Source organism: Mus musculus, chromosome 7 (genome assembly GCF_000001635.26).
Source record: "Mus musculus strain C57BL/6J chromosome 7, GRCm38.p6 C57BL/6J".
Taxonomy (NCBI): domain Eukaryota; kingdom Metazoa; phylum Chordata; class Mammalia; order Rodentia; family Muridae; genus Mus; species Mus musculus.
The window spans coordinates 84233472-84250603 of NC_000073.6; the positions used below are offsets into that span (position 1 = coordinate 84233472).

Here is a 17132-nt window from a genome sequence, read left to right on the forward strand (position 1 = left end):
ATGGTGACAGATGCTGAAGTCATTTATTAAAGGGTTTGTACATCAAGGGATAAAGAAAAACTGCAAAAGGTATGTTTACAAATATATCTATATCCATATCTATCTATCTATCTATCTATCTATCTATCTATCTACCTATCTACCTATCTATCTATCTATCTATCTATCTATCTATCTATCTATCTATCTATCTATCTCAGCAATTAAAAAGAGTCCATGAACTTGAGAGGAAGGTAGGAGTTGGGGACATAAAAGGATTGGAGTTAGAAAAGGAAGCAGGAAAGGTTGTAATTATATTTTAATTAAAATTTTGTTTGTTTTTGAGACAGGGTTTCTGTGTGTAGCCTGGCTGTCCTGGAACCTACTCTATAGACCATCCTGACCTCAAACTCAATATCTGGCTGCCTCTGCCTCCCCAGTGCTGGGATTAAAGGTGTGCGCCACCACTGCTTGCTTTAATTAACTTTTTATTATTATTTTAAAAAGCTGAAAAGGGCAAGGAACAATGCCATATGTGGTGATATACACCTAGACCAGTACTCAGGAGGCAGAGCCAAGAAGATCTGAAATTGGAGGCTAACCTCAAGTAGGAGGTGGAAGGAGAAGGAAGAGGAGGGGAAGGAGGAGGAGGAGGAGGAAGAGAAGAAGAAGAAAAATAAGAAGGAGGAGAAAAGAAGGAGGAAAGAAAAAAGGAATAATTAAAGAAAATAAAAGCATGAAACAGATACTTCTGGGAGCTTCTGGTGGGCCACCCTTGCTGTCTAGGCTGGCTTCAGATTTCTGACCTCTGGAACTGTAAGAGAAAGCTTTGATTTTAAAATACCTGAGAAATTCTTTTAACTTTAAAGAAAGACTGGGCCTCATAAATACTTGACTATGTCTTATGTTTTAAAATCATCTTGTCTTAGTTTCCAAAAGACGTCAACTGGGAAGTTCACACTTCGTCATTTTCATTGTGTGAACAGCCACATATTCAGGTCACCACATGCAGACAGCCTCGAACTCTGTCATGGCACCTGGATGCTGGTGGAGCATGGCATGTTGCATCACATGCCCTTTCGTTAGGTAAGTAGCATATTCTAAAATCACGAGAAAATATAGTATAAAAGGCAAGAGCAACATTGCCAGCTCTCATCAGTACTAAGAATTGTGCACTGTAAGTAACTGTAAGTACTCTACTTCCTGTGTGTATTTGTGAATGTGGTGTGTGTGTGTATATGTGTGTGTGTGTGTGTGTTTGTCTCCTCACTCATGCATATGCACAAAGAGGACAGAGTGAACATTAGGCATCTCCCTCTATTACTCTTCCAGGGTCTCTCACTGAATCTGAAGCTTGCTGCTTCAGCTAGGCTGGCTGGCCCACAACCTTCCAGGACCTGACTGCTTTCATCCCAAGTGTTGGGCTTATAGACACACTGCCACACCTGGCTTTTTATGTGGTACTGGGGATCTGAACTCAGGTCCTCAGGCTTGCATAGCAAATCTTGTTTTCACTGAAACTTCTCAAGACCTATCTATACTTTGATACAACTCTCAGTGCAGCCCATTCACACAAACATCTTTATAAACATATAAGTAATGGCTATACCACTAGGCAATAGGGATAGTCAGGCTCTATTAATAATCTTATAGAATTAGCATTGTGCATATTGTATGTCTCTCTACTCCCACAGACACATAACAGAAAGGTCTATTCAATCACAGCCAGGGTACTGATGACAGATCAGAGTCAACTTGATGGCCAGTATGTATTGGGGTTACTTAAAGGAGCAGAGACTATACAGATGCATTTGCATCACTAAATGCCCTACCCAGCAAGGGTGAAGATTCATTAAAACGGGTACCCTGGGGGCTCTCGGCAGAACTTGCCATCAGCTTAATGAATCCAGGAGTCTCGTCTACACAGCTATGCTCATCTGAGTCCCCACAGCAGTGCTTACTACATGAGTAGGGGAGATTTTGTATATCTGCCATGTTTTCGTTTTGGGAGAGTATTGAGACATGCGTGAGAGTTGTTTACTTCCAGCATCTTAACAGCATTGCTCTGGAACTCCCCAAATCTTAGTGAGCTTCCTCTCAGGATGAAATTCCCAGAGGGAACTGATACACAAGATAGCTCATTGTTGGCAAAAAGGGAAAGGGTATGGGCTGCTTTATACTAAATGAACTCCTGATCATACTACTATCTTATATTGGTAGATAGAGCCTATTCCTGCTGCTAAAATAAAGTGAAGTTAGGAAAGAGTGGTGAGAGGTAACAAAGTATCCATAGTTTGATACTAAATTTTACTTTATTATGTAAATTACTGAAGATGTTTTGTGATTTTTTTCTCTTAGATTGAGTAATTTTGACATAATAAATTCTGAGTTTGAATGAACACATATTAACTTTCATGGGTTGTACGTAAAGACGATCTTGTAGTTAGAAAACACCAGAAACTTGCAATGATTTTCAGGTCTCCTGTGATCAATTCTGCATCACATGACCAGGTAGTGAAGGAGAGTATACAGGTCCCAGTTCTCATGTGTAAGCCAACTGTACAACACCGTAGCCTAATTCTGTGAGACTGAGCCCAGCTGTGTGAGCACATGAATGAGGATCTGGTAGATTGAAGCTGGCATCACTGGCTGGACAGTTCTTGAATCTGCAATGGTTTGACTTGTCAACTTTCAGCTTTATGATGATGCAAAAGTCATATGCACTGGGGAGAAGCTGTACTTTTCTGGTGACCATATAGTAATACTTGTGTGCCATTTAACTATTCCCGTCTTCAATCTGAGGACATCATTCAACAGACTGCACTTTATTACAAAACAGGCTTTGTGTTATATGATTGTTCCAAACTCTAGTAGTGTTCTGAGCCTGTTTAAGGCAAGCATGACTGTTGCGGCCTGCCAGCAGCTCGCAACGTGAACGGTTCGACTGAGATGTCCACTTGAGCTAAGGGAGGAACTAGACGGGGAGAAAGAAGAAACGGAGCCAAGACAAGTTCATCCTTTTCAAAGCTCAATTTTACTAGTTCCGACATTCAGTTATAAAGGAAGGGGGAGGGAACCCGATTCCCGCCAACTGGTCTCGGGGTCCAGTAGCAGGGTGAACATGTGTGTGACTCTGAACAGCAAAGCGGCAGGTTCCAGCAGTGGGCGTGGCAGAACGATTGAGCGGGAAGCTCCACCCCTGAGCAAGCAGGTTTCAGGCTGGGGGAGGGGAGACTACACATGACATGATATGATGATGCTCAGGACGTTAAATTATTAAACACATTTTTTACGTACAATATCCTCAAGTTATGGGTTTATCTTAACGTCTCTGAAAGTCAAGGAGTATCTATGTTGATATAGGAAGTAACTATAGGGCCCTGCCAAAGCAACAAAGCAAACACAACAAACAAACATCCAATACATACATATATAATACATACATACATACATACATACACACACACACACACACACACACACATATATATATAAACATATATATACATACACACATACATTTGTTTTACCTCTTTTAATTCCTTCTTTCTGTCCTTTCTTCCTTTTCTTCCCTCTCTCTCTCTCTCTCTCTCTCTCTCTCTCTCTTTCTCTCTCTCCTTCCTTCCTTCCTTCCTTCCTTCCTTCCTTCCTTCCTTCCTTCCTTCCTTCCTTCCTTCCTTCTTTCCTTCCTTCTTTCCTTCCTTCTTTTTTGAGACAGGGTCTCACTATATAGCTCTGACTGTCCTACAACTCATTATGTAGACCTCAGACTCAAAGGTCTGACTGCCTCTGTCACCCAAGTGCTGGGATTAAAGGTGTGAGCCACTAAGCTCAGCTTAAACATTATTTAACAAATGGGAAATTAAGCAATTCCATGAAGATCTCAGAATAAAGTTTTCTTTCTGTGAAAGTTTGGTAGGACAGGTCACCTGTCAGCTTTTGTAAACAATTTCACCATGATAAGCAAGGCTGCCTTCAGCAGCTCCTTGTAGGCCTGGCCTCCACACCTGTGAGGTAGAGCCTCTGGAGACTTGCATTTCCTCATGAGGGATGTGCCACAGGACGTCTTCCATCACCCTTTTCCCATGTACTAGGGCCATTCCCCAAAAGTTTGCTTAGTTCTCAACTGCTGCTGCCTGTGCATACTATTTATGTGAAAGCAGGTTCAATGAAGCTCTAATAGGTCTTTGGTTATGGCAGACCTTAATGTCAAGTGGCTGGTGTCCTTAGGAGATGAGACACAGAGGCAAGGGAGAGGTGATGTGGTGTGGGCAGAGGCTAGAGGCATGCTGCCACATGCCTTGTTGCTACAAGAAGCTGAAAGAGGCGAGGAGCCTGCAGTGTAAACCAACCCCGCTCTCCAGAATGCATTTGGTGGGGGAATGCATTTGCTTTGTTTTCAGCTGCCCAGCTACGTACTAACATGCTATGACAGCTGGAGGGAAGCAATAAATCAGCTGCACTAAGAGGGCCTCCTGGGTGTGACACACTGGTGGAGGGGAGTCCAAACTGTACTATTTGTCCTCAGTACCTTGCCGCAGCCTTTTTCCTTTCTTTTCCATGGGTAAGCATAGATATGATCCAGGTTTTAACCAGTCCTTCTTCCTCAAACTTTTAGGACTATTTGTGAGACACACACATACCTCTAGATTCCCTGCTAGAAAACAAAATTTGTCTTTCTCCATTATGATCTATTGGCCTACCTCTCTTGCTTTTATCCATCTTTTGGCTCCCTAACAGTAACCCTTCAGGTAAAAGGGGATAATGGGCAGGGATGTTTAAGTGGGGAAAGGGCCAAGGAAGTAGAGTGGAAAATGGAGTATGTGTGTGGGAGGATAACACTAAGGGTGTTTAAACAGGCCACCAGCTGGTCTTGAGCTCAAAGAACTCCCAAGTGCTGGGATTAAAGAATTGTCTAAGTCTGGAGAGTTGGTTCAGTGTTTAAGAGCATTTGTTGTTCATGTAGAAGACTCAGGTTTGATTCTCAGCATCCACATGGCAGCTCACAACTGTCTGAAACTCTAGCCCCAGGGGATTTGAAACACTCTTCTGACCTGTAGGCATGCACGTGGTGCACATACATACATTCAGACAAAACATGAATACACTTAAAATAGCAAAGCAAATACATTTAGAAAATTAAAAGAGATGTGCCACCAAGCTTAGTGATCTGTCTACCTATTTTTTTCTTTCTTATAAAAGAGATTAATAGGAGCTACTCAACAAAGGATAGGTTGCTTCTCCTTGAAGCCACAAGGTGCCAAATCCAAAGTTCATTGCCAGTTATGGAAAACCTGCACTCGAGCTGTTGGTCAGGGGTGTCTCAGACACCCCAGATCATTGATGTTGCTGCCCAACAGAACTTGATGAATAGATTCTATTGTGACACATGATTGTCACAGGACATGGGAAAAGGAAATTAGTAGTTGAGTGGTAGTATCAGACTACCCTCTAAATCTACATCTGAGGAATAGCGCGGCTCTCAGACCTCAACAGAGAAGTTTGTGTAGTAGACAGTGGTTAGTGTGGGAACTCACAGCGGGCTAAAGAGCAGAGAATAAGTGTCATGAGTGCTCAGCCACAAATCACATATCTATATAACCCCACATCCCTGAAAGCTCAGGATACAACCTGGAAGATGGAGTGGGCAGCTGGGTGGCTTCTAAGAGTCAGAGATGAGGGAGAACCAGACTGAAACACTGTCCTCTGGACATGAACTGACAACAGCTGTGGCTGCCTGCACAAGACCTGTGCAGGATCTGCACAAGATCAAGCCAGTCAACATCCCAGTATGGAGTGACCTCATGAGTGACCGGCCCCAGCTGAGGAGATACTGACAACTGATTTCTGGGAGAGGAAAAGTCAGTTTTCTTTAAATGTGTGGGCCCTGGTAGGTGGACCTAGAAGGAGTTAGGAGAATTGGGAACATAAGTAAGATCAAAAGACATATGCATATATACAGTACTCAAATAATTAACAAAAGTACATTTTAAATGTACCTCCTCTATATTAATGTGATATATAAAATCACATGTATAGTTTCTATAATTACATATATATGCATTTAAACCTATCTTTTGCATATGAGAGAAAGAAGTGCACTTCTTGTCTGAGACTGGCTCATTTTAATAACAGCTTCAGTTCTATTTCACTTCAGATGACATGATCTTGTTCTTTTGAATAACACTACGCATGCCACATTTTCTTTACTTACTTAAATGGATAGCTAGGCAGAATACACAGTATACACAATATCTTGTCTATTGTGAGTCATGTGACAGCACACACGTATGTGTGAGTGTGGCACAGTAACAGTGCAGGCACAGCAGGGATCATGTGAGTCATGTGACAGCACACATGTATGTGTGTGGCATGGTAAATTAGCAGGCTCAGCAGGGATCAAGAGCCGGTTTTGCCTCAAGGGAAAGTGTTTTCTTCAGAAGTCCAGCTCAAAGTCTCCATTATTCCTTTAGGAGCAGAATTCCCAAGTCAGCTGCCACTCTCTCTGTGGTGTGGACTTAGGCGGAAGCTGGCAACTCTGGCTAGGTCAGGCTTCTCCCAGTGGAAAGGTCATTCTTAGCCTGTTTAGTGAGTTGTATGGAATGGAAGTGGTTCCTCAGATTCTTGTGTGCAGGGTCTGAACTTGGTCTTTAGATTCTAGAAGGTCTTGGCTGGGTGACACTTTCGTCTTTTTCTTCTGTGTGTGTGTGTGCTGTACTTATGTCTCTATGTGTTCGTGTGTGAGGGCACACTTATGTGTGGAAGGGTACACACATTTTGTGGAGGCCAAAGTCTGACGTCAGCTGTCCTTGATTGCTTTTCCCTCTATGTGGAGGTAAGATCTCTTGTTGAACCCGGAGCTCACTAATATGGCTAGACTATCTAGCCAGCTTGCTCTACTGATCTTTTCTCTGCCTCCCGAGGGCTGGAATTACAGGCTGGCTACTGAGATCTTCCTGCATTCATATGGGCTCTGGAGAGCAGATCTCTGGCCTTCACACTTAAGTAACAAGCACTTTACCCATTGAGCAGTCTCCCCAGCCCTCAGCTGTACTCTCTTGCTAAGGCTTTTGGGAAAGAAAAGAAAACCCCCTTGACCTTCTAGGACTCTTTCCTCATCTGGGAACAAGGACTCAGCTGTTGCAGAGATTCATGCCAGCTCCAGCCTTCTGTGGCCTTGCAAAATCCTGTCCACTTCCTCCTCTCCAGGACCCTGCCTTCCTTGCCAACAAATCCTGGGGTCCTGGGCTGGGTGACTACAAGTGCTCGATTCCCAGGACTAAAGGCATTTCCTGGAACGTGGGGCTTCTGCTGCGAACAGTGGAAAGTCCCAGGTAAACAAAGACAGGCTGCTCCTCCCAGCTCTTGGAAAAATAGGTTTCTTTGAGTTCAAAGTCTTGTCTATAACTTCAGTATCAAAATAGTACAGAAACAGTAATTTTTTTTAAAGAAAGGATTGGATTTTGTCTGTAGCATTTGTGAATGTATGAGTGTGTTTGCACGTACCTGCCCATATGCTGTGTATTTGGGTTATGTACTTAAGAACGTGGATGTGTTCATATGCAGATGGAGACCAGAGGTCAATACTGGGTGTCTTTCGAGCTCTCTCCACCTTGAGTCTCTGAGACAAGGTGGCTCTCTGAATCTGAGGTTCATTGACTCTAAGGCTGACTCATCAATGAGCTTCAGGATCTGCCTATCCATTCCCTCTTCCATAGCCCTGGGATTGAAAGCAAGTGTCACCACGCTGTGCATGGACATGGGTGCTACGGTCCATACTCAGGCGTCCACACCTGTGGTACAGCGGTTTACTGACTGCCCCATCTTCCCAGAGAGGCTTGGGCCACACTCATCTCTGCCTCCCCAGTGCTGTGATTACAAGCATGTGTTATTGTGCCGTGGTTTTTTGTTTTGTTTTGTTTTGTTTTTAAATTGGGCTCTGAAATTTCTGCCTTCAAGAAATGTAATTTACTATCCTCTCATCCCAAACTGTGTCCCTTACACTTAAAATATGATAGGATCATTTCCATGCAAGTATTTCCTAGTTCTTCTCTGTGTTGCCAAGGTTTGATCCTTGTTTCAGGGACACTGCCTGAGTTTGGTGTCTTCAGAAATAGAATCTACTCAAAATGTGTGTGAAAGTGGCTTATTAGGGGAGAGTTCACAGAGAAAGTGGAAGGAATATGGAACCTCCATCTGTCAGTACCTCCACCCTGTACTTCCACAGAAGATCAAACCAAACCAAACCAAACCAAACCAAACCAAACCAAACCAAACCAAACCAAACCAAACCAACCAACCAACCAACGGAAGAGGAAGAGATGAAGGGCAGCTGACAGCAACCCCAGGTTTGGGTGTGTGAAGGTAGAGGACATCTCACTTCAGCAAGGGGCTCAAATCTAGAGATACTGAGCAAGGCCATAGCGTCAAGTTCACACAGAGGGAAATGATCTCACCTCCACAGAAAAACTCTGGAGAAAGCATGAGCTATATGTACTGCACCACAGAAGCCAGTGGTAGTGCCTCAGCTCCTCTGAGTCATTGTCAGGAGGCTGACTGACGGGATGTAATGTCATTGGCACACCACTTTGTGCTTTGACAAAGCAGGACCTTACAATGTGAGGATGGTGCTTTGACCTGGCTTAAAAGAAAACACAAAGATGGTAGTCATGGAAGTGTCCCAAGGGGTAGACTTGTTCTTCCTAAGAGGACAACAGTAGATGACAGGGTCTCTAAGAGGACAACAGTAGGTGACAGGGTTTCTACTGACCTCTCTGGTTTGCTTAGCCAGGCTGCATGCTCTCATCCCAATGCTCCTAAGCGCCTCATTTACATCCATCACCACACTGAGGGCAAAGGATCACAGATCCATCTATGAGTGATCCTTGGGCTCACTCATGCAATGAGGACCAACATTTCTATCCTGGCCACAGCCGTATCTTCTGCCTCTTCCATTTCTTCATCTTCAAACCATTTGCCTGGGACATCCCTTCACTCCATGAGCTGGTCAGGAATTACCTCTTTCCCTATGCTTTTCAATTCTTGCCCCCTCTTCACTGAGAATCTCTCTCTCTCTATCTCTATCTCTCTCTCTCTCTCTCTCTCTCTCTCTCTCTCTTTTTCGAGACAGGGTTTCTCTGTGTAGCCCTGGCTGTCCTGGAACTCACTCTGTAGACCAGGCTGGCCTCGAACTCAGAAACTGGCCTGCCTCTGCCTCCCAAGTGCTGGGATTAAAGGCATTCACCACCACGCCCAGCACCGAGAATCTTTATTGACATGGAGGATTCAGCTTAGATGAAATGCCACCCTCTGCCCCTTTGCATGCCCTTACCTCCCATCTGTAATCTAAACACGAAGGAAGAATGCTTATCTGGATGTATCTCCAGTAAAACTAAGGGGCAAAGCTCTGGGACCCCCAGCTGAGATGCTTGTTTCCTGAGTATTTCTAGTCCTAGCCATGTCTTCACTTTGCAGCCTGCTTCTGATTTCAATGTTTCTGGTATAACCAAATGCACTCATGTGTCCACCTCTTCTCTCAGCTTCCATATCACAGCTTGAAACAGCAATAAAAACACAAGATACTGGCTTATAGCCAGCATAGGGCTGGGGCACTGAGACATAACTGGAATCCTTGAGTTTGCCAGCAGTCAATATGGGCTTACTCTAGATAGGGGCCATGAAGGAAGAGTGGGGGACCCAAAGAGCAGTGAGTTCCCTACCACTCAAAGGTCAGGAGTTGGGTACCATGGACTCTGAATTATGATGAACATAAATTCCAAAGTCCAGAGGCAGCTTTCACCAAGAATAATTTCTTCTTATGTCTTCTTCCAGAGGAGTTGGTAGCAACCTGGCTTGGATAGGTTTCTCCCTGCTTCCTTACCTAAAGACAGAGTCTGTGGATATCCAATTGACCCCTCCTTATTCAGCCATGGAAGGTGGATGTATAATGACTCAGTTTTAGCACCCACTTAGTTCTTGGAGTCCTGTTTCTCAGCTGATCAGGCAGGCTTTGTGGGCTTTTTCACGGCAAGTCCTTAAACCACATTTTGAGAACACCTGAGAGATCTCCATAGTTTCCGGTAACCCCTGTGTGACATCCTCACATAGATCACTGATGGCATGGCTCAGGTTTGTGGACCCAGCTTAAGTACAAACAAGGCAGCAAGAGAATCATGGTGACCATTTAAGGATGTAGAGATTTCATGAGAAAATCTAGTTCACATTTCTTCTGCTCTTAAGGAGCCTCGGAGGAAAAATTGCTCATAGGCTGAGCAATCATGGTAGGGAAATGTGTTCTTTGCTTATTAGCATCAAACCACTTAATTTTTTCACATATGTATTTGACTTTTAGTAAAAATGTGGAAGGAATCAGGGGCTTGGAGGTTGTATCCAGAGGCAGGCACTTTAATCTAGTGTCCTGCTGGGCAGCTGCACCAGAGGCATACTTAAAGAGTCTTGGGTTTTGAGATGGGAATGCTTTAAATGTTCCCTGAAAGAACTGAGCTCAGAAGCTGGGAGCCCAGGAAGGAGAGACCATTGTGATAGGACCAAGTGGTTAAGTCATGCTGATCACCTCATGGGCACCTTTGCCTTTCCTGAACACAGCCCTCTTTTATGTTGTTGTTTAATGAGTATCCTATTCCTAGGCTCTTAGCACATTGCAGAAAGCCAAGTTCTGCTTGTTCATCTCTCTTTCCCTAGGGCTGGGGGACTCGATTATACTCAGGAAGCCTGGGCATTCTTCATGTTAACTCTATCCTAGCACCATGCATCGGAGGTGATAGGTGTCACACGAGTGTTTAGGGAAATAACATGCTTGAGAAGGTGAGCAGGCAAAGGTAGTCTTTCATGTTGCAATTGAGGATATGCCCTAACTTCACCGGAGGAAGAGGAGAGGAGACTGGGAGATGATCTCTGGGGAGCAGCATAACATATGCTACAGCTTTCTTCACCCCTTCTCTGAATTCTAAGCAGCTCATGTCTCGTCATTTTTCAACTTGACTGTCCCTCCCTTTACTCAGGGTTACTGATAGTGAACTGCAGCACATTACGTGTGTGTGTGTGTGTCTGTGTGTCCAGGTAAGTGCATGTGTGTACACATGAGAATGTGAAGACAGAGATCAACCTTGGATAATGCTCCTTAGGAGCCATCTGTTGTTTTCCTCTTTCTTTTCTCGAGACAGACACTGAACCCAGCACTCATCTGCAGAGTGGCTGGCCAGGGATCTTCACAGATCTGGCTACCTCCACTTCCCTAGCACTAGGAATTACAAGTGCATGCCACTTATCCACAGCTTAATCCTTAGTAATTTTCTATACTCTCTACATGACATACATAGTGGCGCAATTAGGAAAATAATTATTGTAAAGAGTTTGCTTTGGTTCATTGTTTATTGACGACAGAGAGGATTACAGGTAAGGTGTCAGCCCAGGTCCTGGCAAGAACTTGGCTTTATTTAATGTTTCTTCTTGCTGTGTCCCTGCTCTGGATTCCTCCAGCCTTCACACCCATGAGTGTATGTGGAGAAGAGGCAGATTGATCACATGTACACTTTTCTGCTTTACCCTGCTGAGGCTAAATCCCAAAGTATTTAAGGATTTCTCAGTAAATGAATAAGAAAAATCGCTTGTTTTCTTCCCACTCTCATGGGAAATTTGCTTCTTAAAAATATATTTTTCTGGCTAAAAATATTTTTTATGATTCTATAATATAAGTTATACCTACTCTTTAAAGAAGAGGTCTGTGATGGATAGCATTAATTCCCAAGTTGTTGAAATCTAGAATGACAGGCAGATGGTCCTAGCTCATGTCTGTAGTGGGATGGTATTGTGATTGGGATTACTGATGTGGGAAGACCAGTCTTAATTTTGGACAGGACCATTCCCTGTACAGGGAGTCTTGGGTTGCATAAAATGTGGAAAGTGAGCTGGATACGGATTTGTCTTCATCCCTGTTTCCTGACTATGGATATGACCAGCTGTTTCAAGATCACACAGTTTTGCCTTAACTATCATGATGAATCCTATCTAGACCCGTGAACTAAAACAAACCCCTTCTCCCTCAAAGTTGCTTTGGTCAGGGCATTTTATCACATTGAAAGAAAAAACAAAGAAAAATCCTATTAAAACTGTAAGAAACCTACATATGAAGAGGCCATACCATTTCCCATGAATGAAGGTTTCTTTTCTTATCCATTTTTTAGCCATGTATTAGAATACTATTTCATTGACCTTTTAATTTGTGTTTCTCTAAAACTAAAGATATTAACCCAGAATGCAATATGTATAGTTGTTGTGTGTGAGCATGCATATATTTGAGATAGCTTCACTGTGTTGCCTAGGCTGGTCTGGAACTCCGAAGCTCACTCAGACAATCCTGCCTCAGCCTGCTTGAAGCTAGAATTGCAGGCATGTGCCACATCCAGTAGCCTGTATTTGAATTCCTGGGAAAAACACAGGCATGTGATGTTCAGCTATTTTTATTGGTACTAAGATTTCTATCTTAAATCGTAGGAGTAGTTCCTTGCATTTTCTGGACACAAGTCTTCTTTAGATATATGATTCAGAGCTACTTTCAGGCATTCTCTTTAAAGTCTTTTGAAAAGTAATTGCCTTTACTGTTTGTGAAGTCCAGTCCAGAGGTTTCTAGAGAGCCTCGCCTTACACCAAATCTCAAGAATCATTAATTTCCTTTTCTGTCCTAAGTAGTTAACACTCACAACAGGTGACTCTTTAGCATGCCTGTACTGCATAGTGTGGCTTATCCCAGACTCCCAAGGGCAAATACCTCAAGTTGATCAATTACCAAGCCAGTCCAAGGCACTCACTTTCAGAGCAAAGTCATTTTTTATTGTAATGAAAATTTAAAAGGCAGTTACATTAGTTATACATATACCCAGTGACTTAATACCTGTTAGTCATACAGAACATTCAAGAAATACAAATGATTTACCCACAGCACAGTTCACATCCATAAGAAAGGCTAAGAGAGAGACGAGTAAGTGCTTGCTGTTCTTGGAAGCCTGCTTGTGAAGTTTTCTTTAAGGAAAGAGACGGTTAGACAAAGCAAACAGCTGGGCCCTGGATGACCTGTGAAAAGCTCCATTTTGTTATAGCCAGTAGCCACAAGGATTTGCAGGCTACCTGAACTAGCCCAGCTTAGTGCACAAGACATGGCATGTCACACATGGAGCTATGTCTTCAAAGCTGTCCCAGATTCTAGGCAATGGAGGAAGCTGGCAGCCAGGGAGCTGGTGACTTCTCACCACATGAAAGGTGGCCAAGTTACTCAGCTATATATTTGTCTTTAAGATTAGTTTCATTATGTTGCCCAGGTAGGTCTTGAACTCCTGAGCTCATGACCCTTCTTACTTCAATATCTCCAGTGGTGGCACTTTAGGTGAGCATCAGCTCAGGAGGGGATGGGAGGGAAGGATGGATGGGCAAGTTAGGACATAGCAATCCATGGCCACATACAAAGAGGGCTTTAATTTTGCCTTGCTATTAGGGATTAGCAAACGGCTTGTTTTTGCTTGTGAGACAGGCTGAGCTCACATTGGGAGTGGCTACTATTCATCGGCTGGACTGTGTTGCAGAAGGAGATTGCAGAACTCACTTCCTGGACCTGCCAGATCTCTAGCTCAGAGCTGAAGGGAGTGTGCTTGGTTGCCAGTGGGCTAACCTGGGGCCTCACTATCCTAATGACAGGGGAGTGGGAGTTCCTCAGCAGGTTATGTCACCAATCCAAATACTACTACCCACAATAGTCACTTTATGATGCAAGAACACGCTGAGCTGAGCTTGATGAATGTGGATGCGCACGCTGGCTCACCCGCTCCCTGAAACCACAGTGAAACAAACAGGAGTGACAGGGAGGCAGGGTTCTAGAACCATCCTTGGCTGGCCGGGCAGTCTATGTATGGCCCATTCTTCTAGAGCTCCTGTGTCCTTACCAATGACTCAGGTGGTCCTTGCATGTCCCTTTCCTGCTTGCTCTGCCCACGAGGAGCCAATTGGACTTCAGCAGCGAATGAAGTGATGAGGTATAGAACTGCAGGAAGCCAGCATACCCTATCCATCCCTAGCCTGCTAAGACCATCACCAGGACAGGTAGCTGGAAGGATATTAACTGGAGGACCAGTATATTGGCTTCCTCTGCAGGGGACATATGAAGGGACATCTTTTGCAGGATAATGGCATTGATTCTGACTCCTGTGTGTTTCAAAAAATACTTGGGTGAGAGAAGTCCTTGTGGGGTGGGATTCTTCATTTCTGACTTCTCCCCCCACCACCTCCTCCACATGTGTTTTGGAGAATCACAACATAGAAGCCGAAGAGGTATGGAAAAGATCCAGAACTCAGGCCCGCCTAAATCCCCACCTTCTAGCCCATGGAACTCCCTAGATAAGACTGGGGAGACGCAGGAACCATTGAAAGCAGTGCTTGCTATTGTCTGGGTTGCCGAACAATCCTCCACCTCTGCTCCCAGGACCAAGGACTGAGTTGGCTTTACCCTCAACTTCTTAACAGAGAGAAAGCATGAAATGATAGCAAGCAAGAATCCTGTCCTATTTCTTCTGCAGACCTTAGGGCCCTGAGCCCAGGGCTGTCACACCCAAGAAAAGCCCCCACTTCCCACCCAAGGCAATAAAACCAAACCCATAGCTTCCACACCTCTTAATTCACAAGCTAAAGGTCAAGGGCTGTTCTACACTACAAAGCATTCTTTGCTCCTGAAGCCAGCTTTGGGCCTTGTTTTCCCTTTTGTAACTTATGCTCACCACCTGGGGCCAGCTCCAGGAGAGACTGTTTGGGGGTTCTGAGTCTGGGATGAAGCTCTGACTGTGTCACTACTCTCCATGGAAGGATTCAAAGCTGCCTAAGGTCTCTGGGGCTGGAGTTTGTCAGGAACGGGATCCCCTAGGGTGGGTTGCTGCCAAGGGCAGTCTGCTGAGCCAAGCAAACTTTGCAAGTGAGTCCTGTGCAAACACTGGCAGAGCTTAGCTTCTGAATGGAGTGGTGCCCCCAGGCTCTTAATCTCCAGGCTCATTCCGCCCCTGCGCACCCTGGAGCCTCTTGTACTCCCAGCTTCCCAAAAGCCAGAGAGAACTCAGAGCAGCACATGGAGTGAGGGAGGGGCAGGGTGGAATGGGTGGAATCTGAAGCTCTTTAAATCTGACTGACACAGGGACTCTGATGTCAGAGATAAGCCAGCAAGACACTTCTAGAACAGTGGTTCTCAACCTTCCTAACTCTGTGACCCTTTAATATAGTTCTTCATGTAGTGGTGACCCTAACCGTAAGATCATTTTCATTGCTATTTTATAAGTGTGATTTTCTACTGTTATGTATGTATCGTTTGTAACTACCTAATATGCAGGGTATCTGATATGCGGCCCCTGTGAAATGGTTGTCTGGCATCCCCAACACAGCCCACAGGCTGAGAACCATTGTTCTAGAAGTTAGTTCATAGTTCTACCTTAAGACCACTGAGGAATTCAGGTCTTTGTAGAAGCTTGGGCAGAACAGAGTCTCTGGCCTCACAGGCGCCTGGCTGTGTCTGCCCTGAGGTACCCTTGCCTCTCCTGCCTGATGAGGACAGAGGTTCAGGTGGCCCAAGGCACCCTTTTCCACCCAGAGTGTGGCCCCATCTTCTTTCCAAGTTACTGAGCAGAAGGTGTCAGGGACACTTAGAGTCGAGGTATCCTAACCCTGTACAGAGGAGGACTGGGTCTGACTTTCTGAAGGCGCTGGGCAGAAAACAGCTCTGCTCAGATGCAGAGCAGGGAGGATGCAGTGACCTTTATGGAATCAGGACACTGTCCCTCAGGCTTAGTAAGAGAAGCGTGAGTGCTCGCATAGGACAGAAGGACTAGAGACTTTAAGAAGTAAAGTATGTCTGTAAAAGGGCAGGGGACCAAAGAACTGACTACAGAGTGGGCAGCTCCCCAGCCCTGGCTTCCAGGGAGTCAGCCCAGCTCCCAGGCCCCAGTCACGCTTTCCTTTGAAATGCAGCTGAATGGGGACGGCTTCTCACTCTCACTGGCCACACACACCAACACGCCACAGTACATCTACCAAGCCACAACGTTGATTCTCAGGTTTAAAGCACACCTGGCCCCAGGCCGTCAAGGACAGCTAGTGTGGGAGACTCCCATCCTGTGCTCCTGGCTCCAGCACAGAATGCAGAGGTCACTGCCTTTCACTCTGACACCAAGCCTCCGAGGCAGCAGCCGTGAAAAAGCAGAAAGAAACCCAGCTTCTGCACCAGGCAGACCTGCTGGTACTGCCAGCCATTGTGGATCAAGCAAACACTTGATGGGTGCAAATTGTCCATTAATAGATTATTCACAATGGGATTTAAGACCCTGGCGGCCCCCTTCCGAGCACACAGATAAAGTACAATAAATACAAAGATCCCAAACCCAAGAAGCCAGGGCTGTGGGTTAGAGCCAGGTGATGCCATGTCCAGGGAGGATGGGGAATAAGGGAGATTTCTGGGGGTTCTACAGCAGGGCAAGCTGGGTGAGGGGGACCCTCTTTGAACATGGGCATCTATGGCATGATAATAGCGTCTGGGCAGTAGAAGCCTGGCTTTGCCTGAAGCTACTCAGAAAATGGAGGGAACATGCCCAGGTCAGCAAAGTCCTCGATGTTATAGTTGCCAGTCCCCTGCGTCGGGTCGCCCGGCATGGGTAGCATGTCCTGGAGAGGAGAAGAACAGAAAGTCCCAGGGGTCAGTGACCTCACCCAGAGCCTGCCCTTGTCCCGGAGTCCAGCCTGCCACTGACTGATCCCCTTGACCATCTCTCTAGTGAGCAGGTGTTCCTTTGCACAGCCTTGTATACAGGGCTGCTCTTCAGAGGGCTTCAATACCCGACCCTGCTGGGAATTGCTCTTCTGGGGAGTGTTATGCTGAAGGTAGACAGCGCTAGAATACAAACCTTTTTCTGAAGCTAAACCGGGCCCAAGGGTGGAAAGAGCCCCACCCCCTCCCCTGGCTGGGCAAGCAGAAGCTACAACAGAAATTATGACTGGACAGCCATATGACCGCCGACCAAGCAGGAGTCTGAGCATTTGTGGTTTGGGCACAGTGGCCTGTCGGGGTGATGCCATCCCAGAGTGGAAGGTCAGTTATTTTGTCTGCTCTCTGG

General features: G+C 45.2%; 1 protein-coding gene and 2 long non-coding RNA genes across 11 annotated transcripts in view; 2 read left to right on the forward strand and 1 right to left on the reverse strand.

Moving 5' to 3' along the window:
* LOC117997403 (uncharacterized) overlaps positions 1 to 17132 on the forward strand; it is a 114890-nt gene that overhangs the window by 81332 nt on the left and 16426 nt on the right. The window lies entirely within an intron of this gene.
* The window catches only part of Gm26708 (predicted gene, 26708), a 34028-nt gene that overhangs the window by 470 nt on the left and 16426 nt on the right, over positions 1 to 17132 (forward strand). Inside the window, exon 2 of the long non-coding RNA NR_166539.1 lies at positions 909 to 1065. This is a non-coding gene — a long non-coding RNA (predicted gene, 26708). The remainder of the gene's footprint in view (positions 1 to 908; positions 1066 to 17132) is intronic.
* Arnt2 (aryl hydrocarbon receptor nuclear translocator 2) overlaps positions 12803 to 17132 on the reverse strand; it is a 165468-nt gene continuing 161138 nt past the window's right edge. For 5 of the 9 annotated variants that reach the window (XM_011241655.3, XM_006507242.3, XM_006507240.2 and 2 more), the window contains one exon: positions 12807 to 16683. In XM_011241655.3, the coding sequence (XP_011239957.1) occupies positions 16585 to 16683 (99 nt within the window). In that variant the 3' untranslated portion in view covers positions 12807 to 16584. Of the gene's footprint in view, positions 16684 to 17132 lie in introns of all 9 variants that reach the window. The other 4 variants (XM_006507239.4, XM_006507244.4, XM_006507243.1 and 1 more) reach the window with 2 other exon arrangements.